The 20,480-nt window shown below is 37.1% G+C and overlaps 1 protein-coding gene across 3 annotated transcripts; it reads right to left on the bottom strand.

Moving 5' to 3' along the window:
• Positions 1 to 604: 604 nt before the first annotated feature.
• Positions 605 to 19,047, bottom strand: LOC6563441 (organic cation transporter protein). Of its 3 annotated transcripts, none has more exons than XM_032737399.2 (8): positions 15,331 to 15,515; positions 14,247 to 14,709; positions 5,090 to 5,484; positions 4,733 to 5,000; positions 3,779 to 4,046; positions 3,149 to 3,437; positions 1,670 to 1,996; positions 605 to 1,598 (listed from the first exon to the last, which is right to left on the bottom strand). In XM_032737399.2, the coding sequence occupies exons 3-8, from the start codon at positions 5,468 to 5,470 to the stop codon at positions 1,452 to 1,454; spliced, it is 1,680 nt and encodes a 559-aa protein (XP_032593290.1). In that variant the 5' UTR covers positions 5,471 to 5,484; positions 14,247 to 14,709; positions 15,331 to 15,515; the 3' UTR covers positions 605 to 1,451. The 3 variants fall into 3 exon arrangements, with proteins under 3 accessions (XP_032593290.1, XP_032593289.1, XP_001989500.2); XM_032737398.2 differs by having other exon boundaries at positions 15,335 to 15,515; XM_001989464.2 differs by lacking the exons at positions 14,247 to 14,709; positions 15,331 to 15,515 and adding an exon at positions 18,553 to 19,047.
• Between the last annotated feature and the right edge of the window lie 1,433 nt (positions 19,048 to 20,480).

Below are 20,480 nucleotides of genomic sequence, written 5' to 3'. Positions count from 1 at the left end.
TAAGTACAATGAACATCAAATCATAAACAAATAAGAGCTTACAATTAAGAACAGTAATATATATATATATATATATATATATTACTTTATTGTATATATATATGTAAGTACAACAAGCATGTTGACGGTTTAATAAAACAACAATTTTATAAGTCTAAACATTTTTGTGACTTGTTTTGCCTGTTTCCACGTTCCTTGATCATGTGAACGCAACAAATGGATCATGTAAACTAAAATTGTTACTACTCTATTGATTTGTTATTTTGAACTACAATCATGTACATACATTCATTTCTTTAAATGCATTATTGTGGGGAATTTGAAAATTATTTTGAGGACTTTTCGTTAGCAAGCGTAATTACGATCAAATAACATAAGCAACTTTCAATGCGAGATGAGTCAAAACAACAAACGTTGGCTGCTTTCTATATAAATATATATAGTGCATTGTATGTATGCATAATTGACCGACATTTAGTTTCTGTTTTTGTTTTTTGTTATTTTTATGATTAATTGACTACATTTACCAGATTACATTTTTAATTTCAATTTAATAATTATTTTAATTTGAATTAGTTTTATAAAACATTTAATAATACACGAGCACAACAACAACTAGATTCTGTATACGTTGACATATTGACAAGACGTATCGACAAGTATTTTATGTAGTATTTTATTTTATTATATTTTTTGTATGTTCACTGAATTGTTGACAGTGTTAATAATTTAGCAATACTATTACATACATATTTTTTTAGACATTAATTTCTAGTTATTACGAACATCTCACAAAAATTGCTTTTGGTAAGTCAAGTTTTAAAATCAATTCAATAATATTATCTACCGATTTTTGGAATATTTTATTGGTTTAGAAAGAGAGTAAGCTAGAAATAATCAATTGCGGAACATTTTGTTTTTAATTGGAGAAAATGTTAGTAATTTTCTTTCTTTTTAGCAGCTTATTTGTGAGAAATCTTCATCTTCGATGACACCGAAGAAATGTTCCCTACTCTGAATTGTGACTTCGTTTACAATATGTACCTTGTTGTTCTTACTTTATTATAAGCTATAAGCCATTGTTACTTTAAGAATACGATTTATTTATTTGTTGCACGTATATTAAATACTTACTACTTGCTACGCAAATAAGGTCCTGCCTGACTTTTCGTATTATGGCATTTGATGGACATTCGATAAATTGCGCTTTTCACTTGAATTCCTGGTTAAAAGAAGGTGGCGGTGGCTGCGGCGGTGGATATGTAAAATCGGAGCTGGGCGTCGATTATTATTGTTGGTATTGGTAGTTTGTAATTAGTTTTCTGGTAGCCAATGTGCTCATTTATATACTTTGGACCAGCCAAAATATTTGCTAAGTGTCAAGGGTATTTGGGGAGGGGCAGGAGGAGCTTTTGGCGAGCGTCATATTATGGTTGCATCACTCCAATTCATTAAACCTGCTTTACAGCATTCGGGCGACTAGCGGCGGTTGATACATTTTTCCGCACCGCCGTCTCCGGCAAAAAGAGCACAACAAAACCGCCAAAGATGCTCCAGGCGGTTAGCAGCGTCATCAACAGGTGGCCTTCGATTTTGTTCTGCGAAAACGATATGCATAAAATTGCGAATGAATTTATGGTTAATTGTAGTGCCACACTCATTCCCATACCAAAAGCGACAAGTAGGGCGTTAATATAAGCGCCAATCCGGCAGCCACATTGCAGGCACCCACACCCACATTGCGTATGGCCGTTGGATACAGTTCCGCAGTGTAAACGGGCATGATGGTGTTACCAGCGCTAATCGTAAACTTGCCCATCATCAGGAACGTGATCTTCAGCCAGAGCATATCGTCGTGCCCCTCAGTGATCGCAGCACAACAGCAGGCGACGCCGGCACAGATCAAAGTGGCGCAGAAGAGCCACTTCTTGCCCACCTTGGTGATAATGTACATGGCCACCGCAATGGCAGGTATTTCGACTAGGCCAGCTAGCGCCTGCAAGGGAACCAAATCCAAAAAAACAATAACAAACAAACATGCACATCACTTGAGAAACACTTGTACTCAGATGTCGGCGGGCCACATTAAATCATCGCGGCATCAAAGGTGCGCCATGCCATGTCAAAATAAATTATGCAATAAATTTTAAAAAAGACGCTTTGTCCAATTTTTGTTAGCAGTGATGCGCATTTAGCTGTTTTGCGGAAAATCTTAGCAAGGGAATCAATTCCATTATAATTAATTTCAGAAGCTATAGAATTTACTATAAAGTTGAAAGGAAAAAAAAAACGCAAAAACATTTACTTTAAATAATTATAGTTATAGAATTAACAGTTTAGTAATTTAACAGTCCCAGCTACAAATAGCAAAGATGTCTAACTTTTCCATTAAATTCACTTTATTCAGAATCGTTTCCTAAGATAATTTTATAATTTTTATCTACAGTAAATCAAATAAAAGTCTTTCATATAAATCACAATATCTTGCAGTTATACCCATCAAAATTCCACTTAATCATAATTATTAATAAATATTACATATAACTTTATTCTTGAATTCGTTCAGCACCTCATAATTTTGAACATTCTAATTTTTTTATATTTCGCAGACTATTCAAAATAATAATAATTACCAAACAACAGACTGCTAAACAGAATTGTTTTAGTTTTTTTTTAAATGGTTTTTTCTTGTAGCATTTGCGATTGGCCATTTGCCAAATATCGGAAATGATTCTGTGAATTTATTTAGAGGAGGAACGGAGAAACAGCAGCAGTATTTATTCGGAGCACACTTGTAAGCTACATCATAATTCGAAAGCAAACACATTTGCTTGTCCTTTTCGACCGTCTTTCGACGTCCGCCTCGGACATGGTACGTTCAGATGACATACACACACACACAAAAACAGTAGACAGATTGACAGATTCAATTAGCGAACAAATCTCGACTGGGCACTTAGCACTTGTTAAATGTTAAACTTGTCACTCAAGACTGCATTCTGGGTGCTTGATGGATACAAGTTAAGTAAATTACAGATGAAATTTCCGGAATGTAGGGGATTTTCATAATGTGTTCGAATCAAATCAAATTGGCGGCGCCACCAACTCGTAAATACGCACTTAACCTTAATGTAAATTGTCAACTTACCGAATTCAAGTAGACATTGCCACCGAACGAGCTCATATTCAAGATAATGCCATAGTAGACCAGATTCATGGTGAACCAAATGCACAGAAAACAGATAGAGATGCGCCGCAAGTAGCTGGACCGAAACAAATATGTGACGTCCTGGGAGCTCTCCTGCGTTGGCGGCGTTAGCTGATAATCCGGAGGCAGTTGGCGTCCATTGAAAACGGCCGCCGCCTCAATGATGCGTCTCACTTCTTCAACGCGACCCTTGACCAACAGCCAGCGCGGCGATTCCGGCACCACAAACCTGCCAACGAGAACCAGACACAGTTTCAGTCATAGTTTCAGTTTCAGAGTCTCACACAGTCATAAATTAGACACCTCCTCGTCTGGTCGGAGGCGTCTTCTGTTTAGTATTGGGACACCCACGCGCTTTCTGTTATTTATTTGTCATTTATTGCTCAGCAGACTCAATGATCTATGCTGCACAGATACAGATGCATATACATATGTATACATATAAACGTAAGCACATCATTTTATTAGCAATTTACACTTTTCACGCGCCACGGCGAGCGTCTAAGTTTTGTTTACCTTTACGAGTGCCTTTTGATCCAGCTAAAAAATTATGAAGTTAAATGGCCTTACCAGAGAAAACACAGGAAAATGCCTGGAATTCCAATGCAGAGCTGTAGACGTTGGTAGTCTTGCGTCAAATAGGCCAGGCCAGAGATGATCATATACGAGATTGGCAGTGGGAACAGATTGTACATGCCGGCTATGGTGCGCCACTTGCCATCCACATACTCTATGGCTAATATAAGACCAGAGTATGTCACTGAGACAGAGACGAGTCCCAAAAGGGCACGCAGCGTTAAATATAGCTCAAAAGAACTGCAGAAATATAGCCAGAGACCTGTATAAAAAGTTATAAGTATAAACGAGTTTAAATTAATATTTAAACTAACGATAATAATTAATGCTATTATTTTTTTTCTTCAATATTATAGGTATAATTTTTTATTTAATTTGAGAATAATGCTCTGCTAAAATCGGTTTTTTATTTATTTAATTAATGCCTAAGCATGTTATTATTTTAATTTTGTATTTATCTAAACAGTTAACTAAACAATACTCTGATTATTTTAAGCAACAGGTTACTGTATACAATTTAAGAATTTCTAATTATCTTCCTCAGCAATTTGTTCCCCTGCCGCAGAAATACACACAACCCATTGAGAAGCTGCACATTTTCACTTATCTGCGTTGCACCCCACCAATCCCTGATTAGTATTGTCCTTTTGCATGCAAATTCCAATTACATTGAACGTGATTTAATCAACAAGGACAACAAGGCAGGCAAGTGTAGCAGGAGTAGTAGCTGCACCATCCACTAATGCATTACCCACTCAATGTTGACCCCGTTGCCAATGCCAAGTTCAAAGTCACAAGGGGACACTGGCGGCATTGGCCAATGCCACTTCCGTGTGTGTGTATAAAGAAAGCTGACAGTAAAGGTCACTGCAGCATAATAACTATGTGGTGACGATTGAGATGATAAAAATATGTATTTGAGGTCAAAGGGGCTGAGCCGTATTTTACCGAATATGGTCTGCAGAATGGCCGATATGAAGAGCATGGTTTTGCGGCCAAACTTGTCAGAAAGGTAGCCAGAAATAATTCCACCTGTTGCGACACCCAGTAAAAAGAACATCTCGGCAACGTTCTTTAAATGCTCTTTGTCACACACTAGATCCCACTGTGAGGTCCAAGTGTTGCCGACATTGTCGTTCGTCTCGTACTCCCAGCGGTTGCAGGCAATCAGCTTCCCGTCGTCGCCTGAAGCTGCCGCAGCTGCTGCTGCTTGTTGCTGCAACACACGATAAGAGAGTTAATTACCCTTGACTTGCTACGGATTTGAATAGGATTTCATATGCACAAAAACAGCTCGCTGCTTACCTGCAACTGGGCTGGTAACGTGTCGTTGCTCAGCCGACTCCAATCGATGCCCGACCGAGCATGACAATTATCGTGGGAGCCGCTTAGATTGCGCCACACATCGACGGGCATTTCTTGAAGGTGCGGCGGCCTCTGGCACCAGAAGTCCTTGTTGGCCGCCTGGTATACGGATGAGGATATGTGAAATGTGTTGGGCACCTGGAATAGCGACAGCAGCACAGTCATCACCAGCTGCCATTTGCCATAGTGACCCATCAGATCACCAATCACATCGGTTTCATCCTCATCGTCCGCTGTCCCGGCTCCAGGATCCACCTCCGCCGCCATGGGTGACTGTGTGGGTGTTGTTATGGGGGACGGTTTGCCGGCTGTGTCGTGCATGGCACACAAAGGAACTGCAAAGATGGCAAAAAAACAAAACCACAATTTTATTTGAGTCGCATTTCATATGGCCTTAAAGAAAGAAATAGTCAAATGTCTGATAAGAACAATTTCAAATAACAAGATATATTTGCTAAAGCATCATTTATTTTCTTAATTAGTTTTTAGTTTCTGCTTAAAAAATTTCTGCTTAATACAAAATGCTTTAAAATATCCGAAAGCCTTATAAAAATACAATATTTTAAAAGTGCATAGAACTGGAACAAAATAATTTCAAATTTAATTAAATAAACTTTATGGTATATTACCATCTAGTTAATTAATCTCCTACTACTTTTAATTTTACCTTAACCAAAATCTCTGAAATACTATTAAGAATCATAACTTTTTCATTTCCATGAGGGTTTGTCAAGCCTTATGCGAATGCCATTATACTCAATAGCAAAGAGCATCCAAATTAATTTTATGGCGCGTGTCAGGCACACACAAAGACGCAATTAGTTAAGTGGCCAGTGACCATCGGATAGGAGCTCTGTGACCAGTTCTGGCCATAAACCAAGTCAGCCTCTCAGAAACAGGCAAACGAGCTGGCGAAACCCGAAATGCAGCCAAGTCAAGCAGCGAAGGCGACTCTATTTCATTTATTACGCGAATCGGGACTCCCTTTCCCCCTCTCTGTCTCTTAGAGCTAACAACCTGCGTTCGATGGAATTCAATCACATCGTGGGCGATTAACTACAGCTGGCCAGAGACCGATCCGAGGCTAGCAGCAAAAGTTGTGTGCACACAAATACAAAGTAAAAGAACAAGAATAATAGCTAAGATTTAATGTGATTGCGTTGGGTGGGGCAGTGGGGCTGTGGGGCTGACTGGCTGGCTGACTAGCTGACTGACTGGTCGTCATGTTCGGGTCCCTTTTCTCAGTTGGCTAGTCCAACTTTTTTTCTCTGTTAGTTGCCTTCCCTGCAATGCGGCCAGCGGCGCTTTTGTAGCACATTGGCTTTGTTCGGGATTTGCCAGCTCAGCCAGTGACTGACTATATGGACTAAAGCTATAGGTAACAATATCAATGCCAACAAGTAAGTAATGCCATTCCCTCGTTATACGAAGAGCAAAAAAACTTTAACTTAAATCTCATTGAGCTGCCTTCTCTTGACTGCATTAAACGGTTAATCCTTTGGCAACTTTCACTTTGTGCCTTTCTTATAATTAAACACTTTAGTGCATGGCAAATGGAATTAATTCTGGATTTCATCAATATCATTAAGTATTTATGTGGGCTTGTGGGAAAATATACCAATCATGCACGCTTATCCATACTCATCAATATTATATTGAATGTTTATCTTATTTAATGTAAATCTCAAAGGTACGTTTTACAAATGCAATTAGAACTGAATACGTTGTGTACAAAAATTGCATAAATAATCTTTATCTCTATAATACAACTTGCTAGTATGTGATTTCTGTTATGTTTTCATGCGATTTTTGTAACTACTAAGAATAAGAATCAGAATAAAACTGTTAATATTACATCACTTAAATTGCGACTAAAAATCCCTTTTGAATTTAAATATTAAAATACATGGAAACTCCATCAACTGGTATAAAGCACAGAATCCAAAAAGGCATAAATTACTATGCATGTGTTATTTATCATGGCTGCATACTAAAGATTATAATAGTAGCAGAAAAACAAGAAGAGGACATCATCATAAAATGATTCTGGAAATATTACAGCGCATATAATTCATGCACAAATGCACATTACTTTTTCTGCTGCATTCAACTCGGCTTAAATTAGCATTCTGCATACGCAGCTTGTGTGCAGGCGTTTGTCTTTCATTCTCTCTGGTTTTGCATGTGTGGCCAGTGTGGCACTGCAGTGTCCGCTTGGCCGCAGTAAAATTCACACCACACGCCACACGCCACATGCCGCATGCCGTACGCCACACGTGATAAGCGTTAAGTTAAGCGCACATTTTCACGCACTTGTAAACACAATAAGCGAAGCGTATCCGCGAAAATCCACAATTGAGGGACACGGCTGGTGGGACGACGAAGAGGTGCCTGCGTGGGGACACCAGCCAAAGCCAAGGGACAAGGCGTGCTGTGAAGTGGCACGCTGGCTGTCAGGATAATTAATTATCAATTTCATAGACGCCATGCGTTGCAGATGCAAAATATGCGCGGCATCAACGTATCAGAGCACACACTCACACACATATAAAACGTAGAACGGATGTCTGTAGTTGCCTTTTCGGTCAGCGAAGTTGCACAGGGAAGAAACACAAACAACACTGCAACAACGACTTGCTGCAGTAAAAGTTTTTTGTTGGCATTGCCGTTGACATCGCAGTTAGCGCCCACTGGCAGCCGTTGCCTGAAGGTCGTCGCACGCAACAGCCTGTCTAGGGGTAGGTGGTACTACTGCAGTGTAACGGGTCGTCATGGGGGATAGAGGAGTCACTGTATGTGTGTGTGTCGGCGACTCAATCTCAATGCTATAAACTACGTCGTCGCCGTTACAATTTTACCTTCAACTCATTTGCGCAAGGCGGGCACACAGCACGTATGCGCAATCATACGGTACGCTGAAAATAACGCTAATTGCATTTCGCAGCTGTTGTCCAACTAACTGAATGATTGACCAAGCATTCCAATAAATTCTAACAGCTCAACATCCACATTACTATCAAGTCCAAATACGTATATGAGTAATACAATTTTCAGGTTGCTCTTAATAATTACTATTTTAATTAAAATAAAATCATTATTTTATGAAAAAACCCATATATGTCTTTAATGGTCTACAGTATAATACTTTTGCTGAAATACAGTTGCTTAAAAGGTTTGAAAATTACAGATTGAAGGCTTCGGAGTGGTGTGAAATAAAACTAAAAGATTTCTTATGAAACTTTTTAAATAAAGAATAAATATCTACGGAGTTCCAACATTTAATTAACATTTACAGACAAAAGGACTAGTTAGATGTGTGAAAAAGAGAATTGATCCTTATTAAATCGATGTAATTTTCCTCATAATTTAAGCATTTAAAAAAAATGTCAAGCAAGCGAAATCTTCAGGGTGACACAAATTCAAGCAACACCTATATTAATTGAATTACTTCTAAAGTATATGGATAATAAATTTAATCTCATCTAAAGCATTATTTTGTCACAAATTTTGTGCAATGTTAAATGAAAACATTTTCCATTTTGCATATTAAATATACAAGCAAACGTTTAAAGAATATGATTAATGACTAACCAAGTATAAAAACCGTTAAATAATACTTCGCAATAAAATTAGAATATACACTTAAGGGGTAAACTTATTCAGAATTTATTTAGTTTACTCTAATTTTTTGTTCAAATGAGATATTAAGCGATCTAGACTCTTTACATTTTTAATTTATTAAACCAGCTGCCAAGATATTTACTAGCCGTAAATTTGCTTTGTGATTTAATGCTCAGTGTTGGCGGACTGACGTAGATGGCATTAATTGTGTGATCTGGTTTATGCTACCCCACTGCGAGTGGGTTGCCTTAAAGAGCGCATGTATTTTTGTTTACAAACACCCGGTTTCATTCCCACATCTCACATCGTACATTAATTCGCACACTATGCAAATTAAGTTGCAACGGTCCATGCAAATTGCTAATTACTATCACATAGTCAAGTTAATCTATGAATATTTCGATCATAAAATTTTATGCAAATGCATATGTATTTACATTCCCATACCCCTCAAAGTCAAGTTCACTTGGTGGTCTGTATTACGATATCCGATACGGATGCGTTTGGCGCGATCTTTTGACACGCTTCAACTGCCTGTGCTCGACGCTGCTCGTCGCTCGCTTAATTGAAAAAGATATACACGATGCTCAAATAATGATTTGTTTCAATTGAAAAGTCAATGCCAGCACTCAAAGCCCAAGTCCAGGCCCCTTTAACAACGGCGCCGACACCAGTATCAGCGTCTAGGTTTATTCATATATGTATAATTAATTGAAAGCTGACAAGCCGTTCGTAAATTAACTGGGTGCTGAGAAAGTTTCACAATGAGCCACAATGAGATTAATAATTAATTATCTTTGCGCGTAAGTAATAAATTTATATATGCTAGTACATCGTCATTATGCACAGAAATAAATATGCTAGTACATCATCATTATGCACAGAAATATAAATTAATTCCTTATCTAGTGTCAATTGGCCAGGTTTTACAAATACTATATATTTATGTAAACTCTCTTTGAGCTGTACAATTTGCTTATTCGTTTAGAGGATGTATTTATATATTCTATTATGAGTGAAATTTATAAGAAAAATTGTTTTTTTTTTCCCTCAATATTTATGTTGATTATTATTTTCGACGAGCATAGCTGAACACGAAGTTACCATAACTCTTCTATGAATATATAACGACATATTCTACAGTTTGAGTTCGCTTTCAGTTAAGAAGATATTACTCTTAAAGACAATTGTACAATTTTTCAGCAAATAATCATTGTAAAGACATTAACCCTGGTGTACAATCTGCACTTAATTGCAATTGACAATTAAAATGCCAAGATGCAAGCTTTTCCCCAAATAACGGCAATTAGCTGCTATCGTGTATTTATATTGCTAAAGCCAATAGTGACGAAAATAATATGATATAAAAAAAAGAAAGGAAGAACATAAATGTGCTAAATAATTACATACAAAAGAAATCGTTTAGCTGTGGGGAGACATGGCTACAATTGCGTCGGTGGATAAGGAGAAGGAGGCGGAGAGGGCGTACTGCAGTCGACTGAGAGATAGACAAGCTGTCGCTGTAATTAGCAGCCATGCATATAAAAGTGCATTCACTTTCATCCTATGTCTATGAGATGTTGATGATAATGATGAGGATGACGGTGCTGATGATACTGATGACGGGGTTGATGATGATGATGATGATGATGATGATGATGATGATGATGATGGAGAGGGGAGGACGCCCAATGACGTTGCCAGGCAATTTGCACATTTATAGGATTTGTTTATAATGCATTCAACGTCTGCTCCTGCTTCTGCCCCTTCCCCAACCGCTGCCTCTACCGTTGCCACAGCGAAAGCCTCTGCATCGACATCAGCTGGCTGTGTGCTCGTATTTGAATTGTAGAAAACTGCCAAGTGGGTAATAGTAATCGTAATCTTTACACACACTCATATAGTTAGTAGTTTAGTTAGCTCTTAAGCGTCGACAGCTTCCGTTGTTCCACAGAGCGACTAAGATGCCGACATTTATCCGGATGACAGTCCATCACTGGCACCGGCCGATCTGTCGTCGAGGGAACTCATCACTTGTCAGTCTAATTGCAACAATATCCCCACGTCGAGATGGGACTGCTCGGATAAGAAAACCATTTTTTCTGCCTATGAGTAATATTTCGACATTTGAATATGGCATGAGCATGTTGTTCGGACGGCATAGCCTAACTAGTGCGTTTTATTGTCACGTCTACGGATCTTGCTCGTCAGCCACATCATTAGGGGCAAATACCGTAAATTGATTTTGAATTTTTCCCCAATTTACGTTATTTGTGAGTCGTTTTATGGGCATCAAAAGCCATTAAACTTTTTGACTGCCCGATGTACGTGCTGCATTGAACTTTTCACGCCTTGCAATTAACGATATTGATTTTAGCCTTTGAACGCATAAATAAACCGAGCAGAAACAGCGAAAAATTGAAACACACAGTGAAAGCAAACAAATATGCCCGCCAAATCGTCGAAATAATGTTATTTCGGTTAGTTATAATTTGCTAGAGATTTATTGCAAACTATTGCGACTAATCGTTCAGTAAATCTTACGCCCTGTGGGGCGATTTATACACTGCAAAATATGTGCAAGTAATTTCGGATTCTTTATGAAAATGTACACACAGATTTTTCAAAAGAGTTTTTATGTGAATTTACCAACAGATTTATGTTCAACACAATTCAAATTTGTACATTCCGAGCTATTCTAATAATAATAACTTCAAAGCTGGCGAAATATACAAAATATATGTTTGAGTTTAAACGATTTCGTAAATCATTAGAATATTGAAGGAATTTCTTGTGTTTGAATTTTTCAGCATCCATTTCGAATTCACCAAATGTGTAAACTTTATTGGCAATAAATAAAGATCTAAAAATATTTAAAAATTGTAAAAATGGTTAAAAATGGATTATGTAAACTATTTTAGAGCGGAAAAATATAATATATAAATAATTAAATTGTCTAAATAAATAAAATAAAAATACAATTCAAAGTACTATAACTGTTTAGAAACTAAATATGTTTGCTACTGATCTACTTTAAAATGATATTGTACACTTGTTGTTCATTTTTCACTTTTACTTGGCCAATGGTTCTATTGCAAATAAATATGTTCTTTTTGATATTTGCCTTCTGCCTTTGTATTCAATATTATAATACCTAAAGTGTATATAGCAAGCAAAATGTGAGGCAAATAACCAATTTCTTGTCCCACATTTGCAACTCTTATATCCTAATGTGGCTTTTTTTATGGTCCTAAAATTCAAAGGAGGACATAAGCTCGTAAGAATCGAATCGTTTAGCCCAGCACACATTTGATGAGCACAAATTGAAATCAGTTTGACAATGTTGTCAACAACGCTCATAAAAGGAGTACGAAATATTTATGCCAAATGATTGAAAAGAAGGAAGCACACTCACACACCCACACACACACTCGAAAATCAAATGAAATCAAATCAATTGTTTGGCATTTACAATGATTTACATATTCTCAGAATTAATGAGGTGGGCGTGTATTGTGTGTGTGTTACCTTTTGGTAGTAAACTGTAAAATGTGTTGATATATTATGCAAATGTTGCTTTTGTGAAAATTCACCTGCCTGAAACCTGTACATCTTTTATTTTGCAAAAATTAAATATTCTACAATAGCAGCAAAATGGAAAAAAGTATCTGAGAATAGTACATTGCAATATTGGCAGACCCGGCTTGTCCGCAGCCCGCACTAGCTCTCTGCCATTGTCCTGCAACATTGAAGGGTCCTTACAAACTTCCTTCCGTCGACTGGTGTCCAGTTGCTGTCTGCTGGGTTGCCTGGGTGCCTGCCTGCCTGGCTGCCTGGCTGCCTGTCGGTCGCTTCATGATTTTCGCATTTGTTGTAAACAAACTAACCGAGATACGCCCGTTCCCCTGTGCCTGGCTAAAATTTATACATCTTTCTTTTTGTGTGGAGCTGGGCTACCAAAATGTAGGTCATCAGTGCCATGAGCATCCATGAGTATCCTTATTTTCGCTGTGCGCGATTTTTTTTTTTAATATATGTATAAACGTCCATTATTGTGAACATGAATTTGCAAATCTATTTCTATTTCGATTTATATGTCTGTTTGTGTGTTGCTCTTGTTGTTAATGCTTCCATGTTGGGAACTGCCCTTGCAGCTGTTGTCTTCTTAATCGAATAGCAAATCGTTTGGCAATTTCAAATTTAGCCAGCTAAGCAGCGATAATCCTACTACACACAAACACACAGAAATGCCCCACGCCACATTCTGACATACCACATTGAGAGCGCCTTTGATTACAATTTCAATTTCAAAGTGCGCACTGATTTGCTACTTTTATGCGCTTCCAATCAGTCGTTGTGGAGGCAGAGCTTCCGCCATTAGCATAACCCAACATCGATGACTGGATAACTGGAGGCGGCGGCAACCGGCGCCAGGTGATTGCCAGCAATGTTTGTGTCCCTGTTTGAATCACTATTCTTTCTATTTTTCGACTTATCTTTTATTTTTGTTTTTGCATGCAGTGTTAAGGTTCCGATTCCAATTCCAATTGGATGCATGGATAGGGGCCTTAGCCGTGCTCTTGTGGCATGTAGGCCTTTAACATTTGATGACAGACAGATTTATTGCTGCTAAATTTATATGGCACGCTGAGTGCTTTATACTTTCATTAATCGCTGTTTTCTCAAATCACAATACAAGACCCCCGCTATATTTTTTATGAATATTGTTAACCTATTCTAAGATTTTTAAGATTCTATTATCAGCTTTATTATTCCTTTTACGCAATCGCGGAAGAGGATTTCTATAAATACCTTCAACTTGCAATTAACTTATCTTACCAAAATATTCCCTACCAATTAAAATGGCAATAACCACAACGATCATAAAAAAGAAAAATGGACACCAAATTGTTCGTCACATCATCTTCTACTCAATTTCTAGATAAGTTTGATCGTAAGATAACTTTGTATATTTTGATATGCTCTGATATAGAACATGTATTCGTACTGACAAGAAATCAAATTAGTTCTATGGGTCGTATAACAGCACATTTATGGGCTAACGATGAGTTTTGAGAATCGCGAACAAATATATTTACTACATATAAACATATATCTAGATTTGAGGTATTTGTGTGTGTGGATAGAAAGTTGAGGCAGCTGCTCAGCAATCTGTCAAGATAAACTCATTGTTGTTGCTTGCTGTCGTTATTATCCTTATTGTTGTTCCTGTTGTTGTTGTCATTGTTGTTGTTGCTATTTGCGCACAAACAGAGACAAAATAAAATAGAAAGACATACAGACATGAAAACTGGCAAATAAATAAACAAAAGCAAAGCAAACACCGCTGACGGCACATCCGCGGGCCATGCAAGCATCAGGAGCAGCTCTAAAGATGTGGATGCTGTTGCTACTGCTGCTGCTGCTACTGCTGTTGTCAACATGGCGAGGTTGCCAGTATCCGTAATGAGCTTACCTTATGGACACAGTACGAGTTGCTGTTGTTACTTTTTCTGTTGCTGCTGCTGCTGCTCCTAGACGTGTTCAAATCCTGAAACTCGTTCTGCTGCACAATTGGCACTCTATGAAAGCTGTTGCCTGCCTGCTAACTGACTGTCTGATTTCCTTAACGCGCGTCCTGTTGCTGATGTTTTTATGTCTTGACGCGGAAGTCCCCTATTCGCGTTGACGCGTTTCACTGCTCGTTGCGTTTTTGATCAATTTTTAAAATCGCACCAAACGGAAACTGACACATAAAACCGACTCTCTTCAATTGTTTTTGTTGTTATGGTTATTTAATGGGCTTCTGACGAATTCAACGAGTCTTATTCTAGTTTATAATATTACGCATACGACGCGTTGCGAGAGAGACAAAATCGTTTCTTTTGGAATATTTTTTTGAATTTGGTTTTGCTGTCGCAATGCACTTGTAACTGCAGCTGTAATTTATAATTGCGGTTTTGTTAATAAATATTCCAGAGCGGGCACGAGAGAATGTATTTGGCATTTGTTGAATATACACCGGGTGGTGTGACGAACGAACTTTTTCGCGCGCGCTTTGCTCAACTGACAGCAATTTCCAATTTGGAAAACAAATGCGAGCGGGGCAACGTGCAATAACAACAATAACAACAACAACAACAAAACCCAACTTAATATAAATATAATAATTTTTTTTGCTTATAATAGAGTTAATGAGGAATGAAATGTGTTTAGAAAAAACGATGGCTCTTGAAAAAAAGCAAAATCCAAAAGTATGAAATAAATATCTGCTGATGTTATTTTTGTTGTTGTTATTGCTACCATGTGGGCTGTCCGCCCTGTCTAATATGCTCTATTTAACTGAACATATCGTCATAGTTGTCCAAACATTGTCGGGCTGCCTTCAGTATTCATACTTATACTTATAAACATAGTACAACAAAAACTATAAGTATAAGCATTTCTATATTGGCACATATTTGTATAAATATATATATGCATAACAATGTTGTTGACGCTCGCATTTATTGTTGCTGCTGTTTAATTTATTTATTTAATTTTATACTATGCGCACTCACGCACCCACAAAACGCTTTGTCTTTGGCTGCTCACACGAAAAACTCTTCCTGCTGTTGCTTCTTATGATTTTCTATGGCGATTGCGATTGCGATGGCGTTGGCGACAATGTCGTCTCTGTCCGATGCTATTGTTCTTCTCGTTGTTGTTGTTGCTGCTGTTGTTGCTGCTGATGCTGCTGCGGCAAAATTTCACACAACCACAACGAATCACCGAGAGCAACTGAGCGCTCGTGCGAATTGCGAAGAACTTTTATAACTTTTGCTCCTGCACGCAACGCTAAAGTACTGTGGTCAGTTATCTAATTCTCTCAGCAGAAATCCAATTTAGTTTTCACGCCAAAAATTTCATTAATACATTTAAATTATTTACATATGCAGTAGTCTTAACTATATTTATTTTAGCCTGCAAGTCAGCAATTTGTATCTTGTATATCTTTTAAATATAATTCCTCAAATTGATTGAAAGAGATGTTCAAATGCTTTTAGAAAATCTCTGTTTTTAATTTCGAACATTCTCTTTAAATCTGTCAGTTTCGGACATTTTCTTCAAAACTTTATTAATGTATACTCATTGAGGCAAAAATAAAAATATTAAGTACGCATACATCTGCAAAGAATGGAAATATGACAGGACATTGATCTAAAAAATTTGTCTCTCTCAATTCTCATTGGAGATTAAATATATTTGTCAAGTATAAATATTTTAAAATTATAAAAGCCCATATATATTTGTCATTTCAAAATGTACATTTGGAAATTCTAGGAAATTTGAATTCTAGCCTACTGTGCAGCGCCAGCAGCGCTGATGCCAACGTTGACGTCGTCGATGGCGAAAGCGCCAATTGCTGTTGGGGCTGCTGTGGGCCTGCTCATGCTGCGCTAAGACCATTCTTTCGCAGTCAGCGTCGACGGCGATGTTCTATCAGCTGCTGCTGTTACTGCACCAGCAGCGCGCGCTCTCTTTGCTGGTTTTCTCTTTGCTTACACTTTCTTAACTAGCCTCGCTTGGCGCGAAAAACTGTTGCTGTTGTTACTTAATCGCCGGCATCGTTTTACTCAGCGATTTTCCTATACACTATTTGTAGACAACAATGCGAGAACTTCACCAAGCATATTAAGCTAAAACTTGTCTTGAATTTACTTATGTCATATTAATTAAAAATAGTTCAAATTTTAAATATTAAATAGATTTGTTTTTTTACTATATCAATGTTTTACGACGAGTATCATTTTATAAAATAAGAAAGTAAATTAAACAAAGTAAAAATAAATACGTTTAACTGAGTTTCACCAAATCCAGAAGTACTAATTTACTTAACAAGCCTTTGATATATTTTAAAACTTAAGCATTTAAGCTCATGAAAGGGTACTCAGTTTTCGACTTGTCAATCACGCAAATCCACACTTGCTTATATTTCAAATTTAAAGCGAAAAGAATATATCAATACACAAATATGAGTAATGGTCTCATCACAATCGCATCTAGCTGCAGTTTGCTGCTAATATTTATAATATTAATGACAATGGCTATAACTAACATCACACTCTATTTGCCAGTCTATTAGACGTGGCACGTGGCTAGTGCCGATCGTTGGTCGACGATCACATCAACAAAATGCTGACAATTTGTTGACATTTGCGTATTGTTGCTTGTTGTGAGGTTTTGTTGCTTTTTTCGGGTGGGTGATGATTATGATGATGACGTGTCGAGATGATTAATGACAATTTACGCTTGCGGCTGGTTGTTTGTTATTATTTTCATTGTAGTATTGATATTGTTGACAAAAGCGAGAATACAGATGTAATATATGTAATGTTTGATTAAATAATTTGAATTTCATTATGCTGAGTTGAATAACAGTCCAATTTTTAATGTCCAACGTATCAGGTGTCAATTCGATTAATGTTTATCTCTAGACTTTTAATGCTATATATTTACATATATATATATTTTTTAAAATAATAATGTGATCTCTTTAATAATGAATATAAATAAACAAATATATAAACAAATATTTTATGGACTGCATTATTTTGAGCGTAGACAATGCACTCGACTCATGGTTGCCTCTTAATTGCAAGATTGTGGTTGCCACTCTTAAGCCAATATTTGCTTTGAATAAAGAAAGAAAAACATTGTACGAAGATCTTTTATTTAATATGCAACTGTGTATGTATGCAAACAAAAAATAATTACGAAAGGTTGTTTAGCTGCTTTATTGACGCTAATTGTGTGAAACATCACCTAAGGCAAAGAGTCAGTTTTGCTTATTTCAAATGTTTGCAAATGCTGGTATATAAAGTTGGTAAACAAATTAAACAACATACTAATTAATAATCCAAATAAAACAGCAGGTTCTTTATGTCAAACAACAAAGCCTGCAATCTTTGGCTTTCCCCAGAACGATTATCTTTACATAGAAATTAGTCAAGGAACTGTTCCCCCAATTTAAATAATTACGGATGCTTATAATATGTCAATAAATGCAAAAAATAGTTCAGTTTGTCGTATGACTAATAAAAAATAAATTGCTTCAATATTGCTTCACAGGTTCAAAGTACAAATAGACAATAATGCGCAAAAGTTAGAAAAACTATGCACTTGTGAATATTCACATTGATTTCGTCGTATTTATTAAATTTGTTAAGATTCTCGCATGATACAAAAAATCGCATGTGATAAACGCTTATCGTTTTGGCGCGCATTTGTAAGCTTATTGAATAAGCTTTGATATTGCTGTTGTTTTTGTTCAAAATCAAAGTTAAATTTGCATTTTGTTTATTTCTCACTTGCCAACACTTAAATAAATAACTAAACGTTGTTGTTTTTATCAATGAATACAGAAACGCAGCGGGAGACGGCGCCGTTGATTAAGATACTCTAAAGAGCTGTTTCTGTAGCAATTTCCATATCTGCGATACCATATATATATACGTATTCTAATTAGATTTCTGGACGCTTAGCAATTATCATAAGTTTAAGACAAATATTTCGTATTCGCATTTGATTAGAACAGAAATCGTGCCAGCTCCGGAGCACAGTTCGTTTAGCTTCACAAGCGGGCTCCACTTGCAATGTGCAAATGTCACTGATTTATGGGCAAGACCTGCGCCTGTATATATAACCATTGATATGTTTGTATTTGAGTGTGCGCCAGTTTGTTTTGGTTGACCAACTTAACTGGTTTAATAGCCAAGTAGTGGCGCGTGTCTGTTACTCACTTTTTGCCTGCTCCTTGGATGACAGCAACGGCAGCTCCAGCTCCAGTTCGAGTTCCATGCCAGTTGGGATGTCGTGGTTTAAGCCAGCAGCGCTTTGATGTTTTGGCATTTTGTACGAGCTTTATTTTTTGTTCTGTTCTTGTACTTTGTGTAGAAATTATAAGCATGCATGGACATTAACTAATTATTATGAGGCGCAAATTGGCAAATTTGAGCTTTGATTTCGCTTTATTTTTATTTACGACTTGGCGCCCCCTTCTTATCAGCGGGCACGCTTATCACCGGCATTCGCCATACCACTTGACCATGCGATTTAATATGACAACGAGTACGACAGTAGCAGTAGCAATCGTTAGTTAGTAGCCCTACAATTATAATTTCTATATACGCGACACACTGTTTAGTGTAGTTAGAACTGCACACTTGCTCCACAAATATCACGTTTCAATTACCAGCACTAAATATTCCAAATTGGGCAAACGTGCTGGCATTTGTTCCGTTTTAGGATTGCGGGATTTGCTTTTCATCAACTTTTGCAAATGTGAATCGATTGGGGCGTTGGTTGCTTACTGCTATACTGCTATATATATATTTATATATGTATATATATATATATATATATATACTTTTTAGTGTTACAGTTACGGTTTCTATATTGTTTTTGATTTTTATTTGCTTGCCGTTTTTAGTTTTTATGCGCAACGTGCGAACTGTGCAACGGACAGCGGCCAACTAACTGACTAAGCACTGCTCTGGCCAGCCTTAAAGTCGCTTCACTTCTGTTCACTTCACTTCACTTCACAGTTTTGTTCAGTACCGTCTCTGGCCATTGAGTCGCACTGTCTCGGCGACTGCGACTACGGCAACAAACTGAATTGAGTAACCCCCCAAAAAAAAAATAAAATAAAATAAAATGACCAAAATGATAAATTCGCAGTGCTGCTGCTGCTGCTGCCGGTTTTTGTCGTGTTTGTTTTGGTCTGCTTTTATAATTGAGAGTGGGCAACGTCAAGAGCTGTGGCAATGGAATACGGAATGGGAATGCGAATGGGATGGGTGCTGTTGTGGGATTGGCCCATTAAAATGTATTTACACGTTCATTGAATGTATTTAAAGTATTCTCATTTGTTTAGCAAAAAAAATAAAAGCAAAACACAAACGTAAAACTCGAGTATGAATTTAATTGACAGCTGAATAATATAGCCAGACATCGTGTTGAACTGAAATAACCCCGAAGTTTTTAGTTAAACAAATAATAATGATGGCATACCATATTTGAACATATTTAGTAAGTAGTTGCTAAGTTTACACAAAATATCTGTTAATATGTCTTAGGCACTGCGAACTAAAATGATGTGAGAAGCGATCCAACCAATAATTAAGTCTTACTAATATAGATACTCATATAATATGCTATTTCAGCTTGTAGAACGATTCTTTTGGAGACTTTATAATTTCATACGAAATACGAAGATATTGAGATATAAAAGTAAGGATGCTACTGCTTCAAGCAAGTCAGATTAATCATATATACTTCAAACATGAGTACTTTTGCATCAATCGATACAATACATTTTGTTCAGTAAATAAATGCTTATAAAATGATTTGTTTACTTCGTCTTCGCTTTATTAATATCCACAAGATTAGATTGCGACGAATCAAGACGAATTCAACCCAACAGTTTTGCAAAGTTATGCCAACAAAATCTTTTTCGCAAGTGCATAGCCCAAAAACACCACCAAGATGGGTTTCGAACCAAAAAGCACTCAAAAAGCTTTCAAAATATCCTAACTTGAATTCACCACGCTCCGGAGGCACTGAAGCTGTTTACTTTTCCCAGGATATTTCTCAACCGTAACCGCATAATATGGCAGAGATTTAGCACGCATTAAACAACATCAAAATAAACAAACAATTTCGCAGACAA

The sequence above is a fragment of the Drosophila grimshawi genome, unplaced genomic scaffold (assembly GCF_018153295.1).
Source record: "Drosophila grimshawi isolate 15287-2541.00 unplaced genomic scaffold, ASM1815329v1 contig_311, whole genome shotgun sequence".
NCBI lineage: Eukaryota > Metazoa > Arthropoda > Insecta > Diptera > Drosophilidae > Drosophila > Drosophila grimshawi.
The sequence above is the reverse complement of the archived record's forward strand: the minus strand, read 5'-3'. Positions and strand labels throughout refer to the sequence as shown.

Excerpts from the sequence above, each read along its gene's own strand:
- LOC6563441 (XM_001989464.2), bottom strand. The coding sequence starts at position 18,661 with ATGCCAAAACATCAAAGCGCTGCTGGCTTAAACCACGACATCCCAACT. Across the intron at positions 3,438-3,778 it reads ATTTTCCTGTGTTTTCTCTG|GTTTGTGGTGCCGGAATCGC; the intron begins GTAAGGCCATTT and ends TCTCGTTGGCAG. Across the intron at positions 1,997-3,148 it reads GCAATGTCTACTTGAATTCG|GCGCTAGCTGGCCTAGTCGA; the intron begins GTAAGTTGACAA and ends GTTCCCTTGCAG.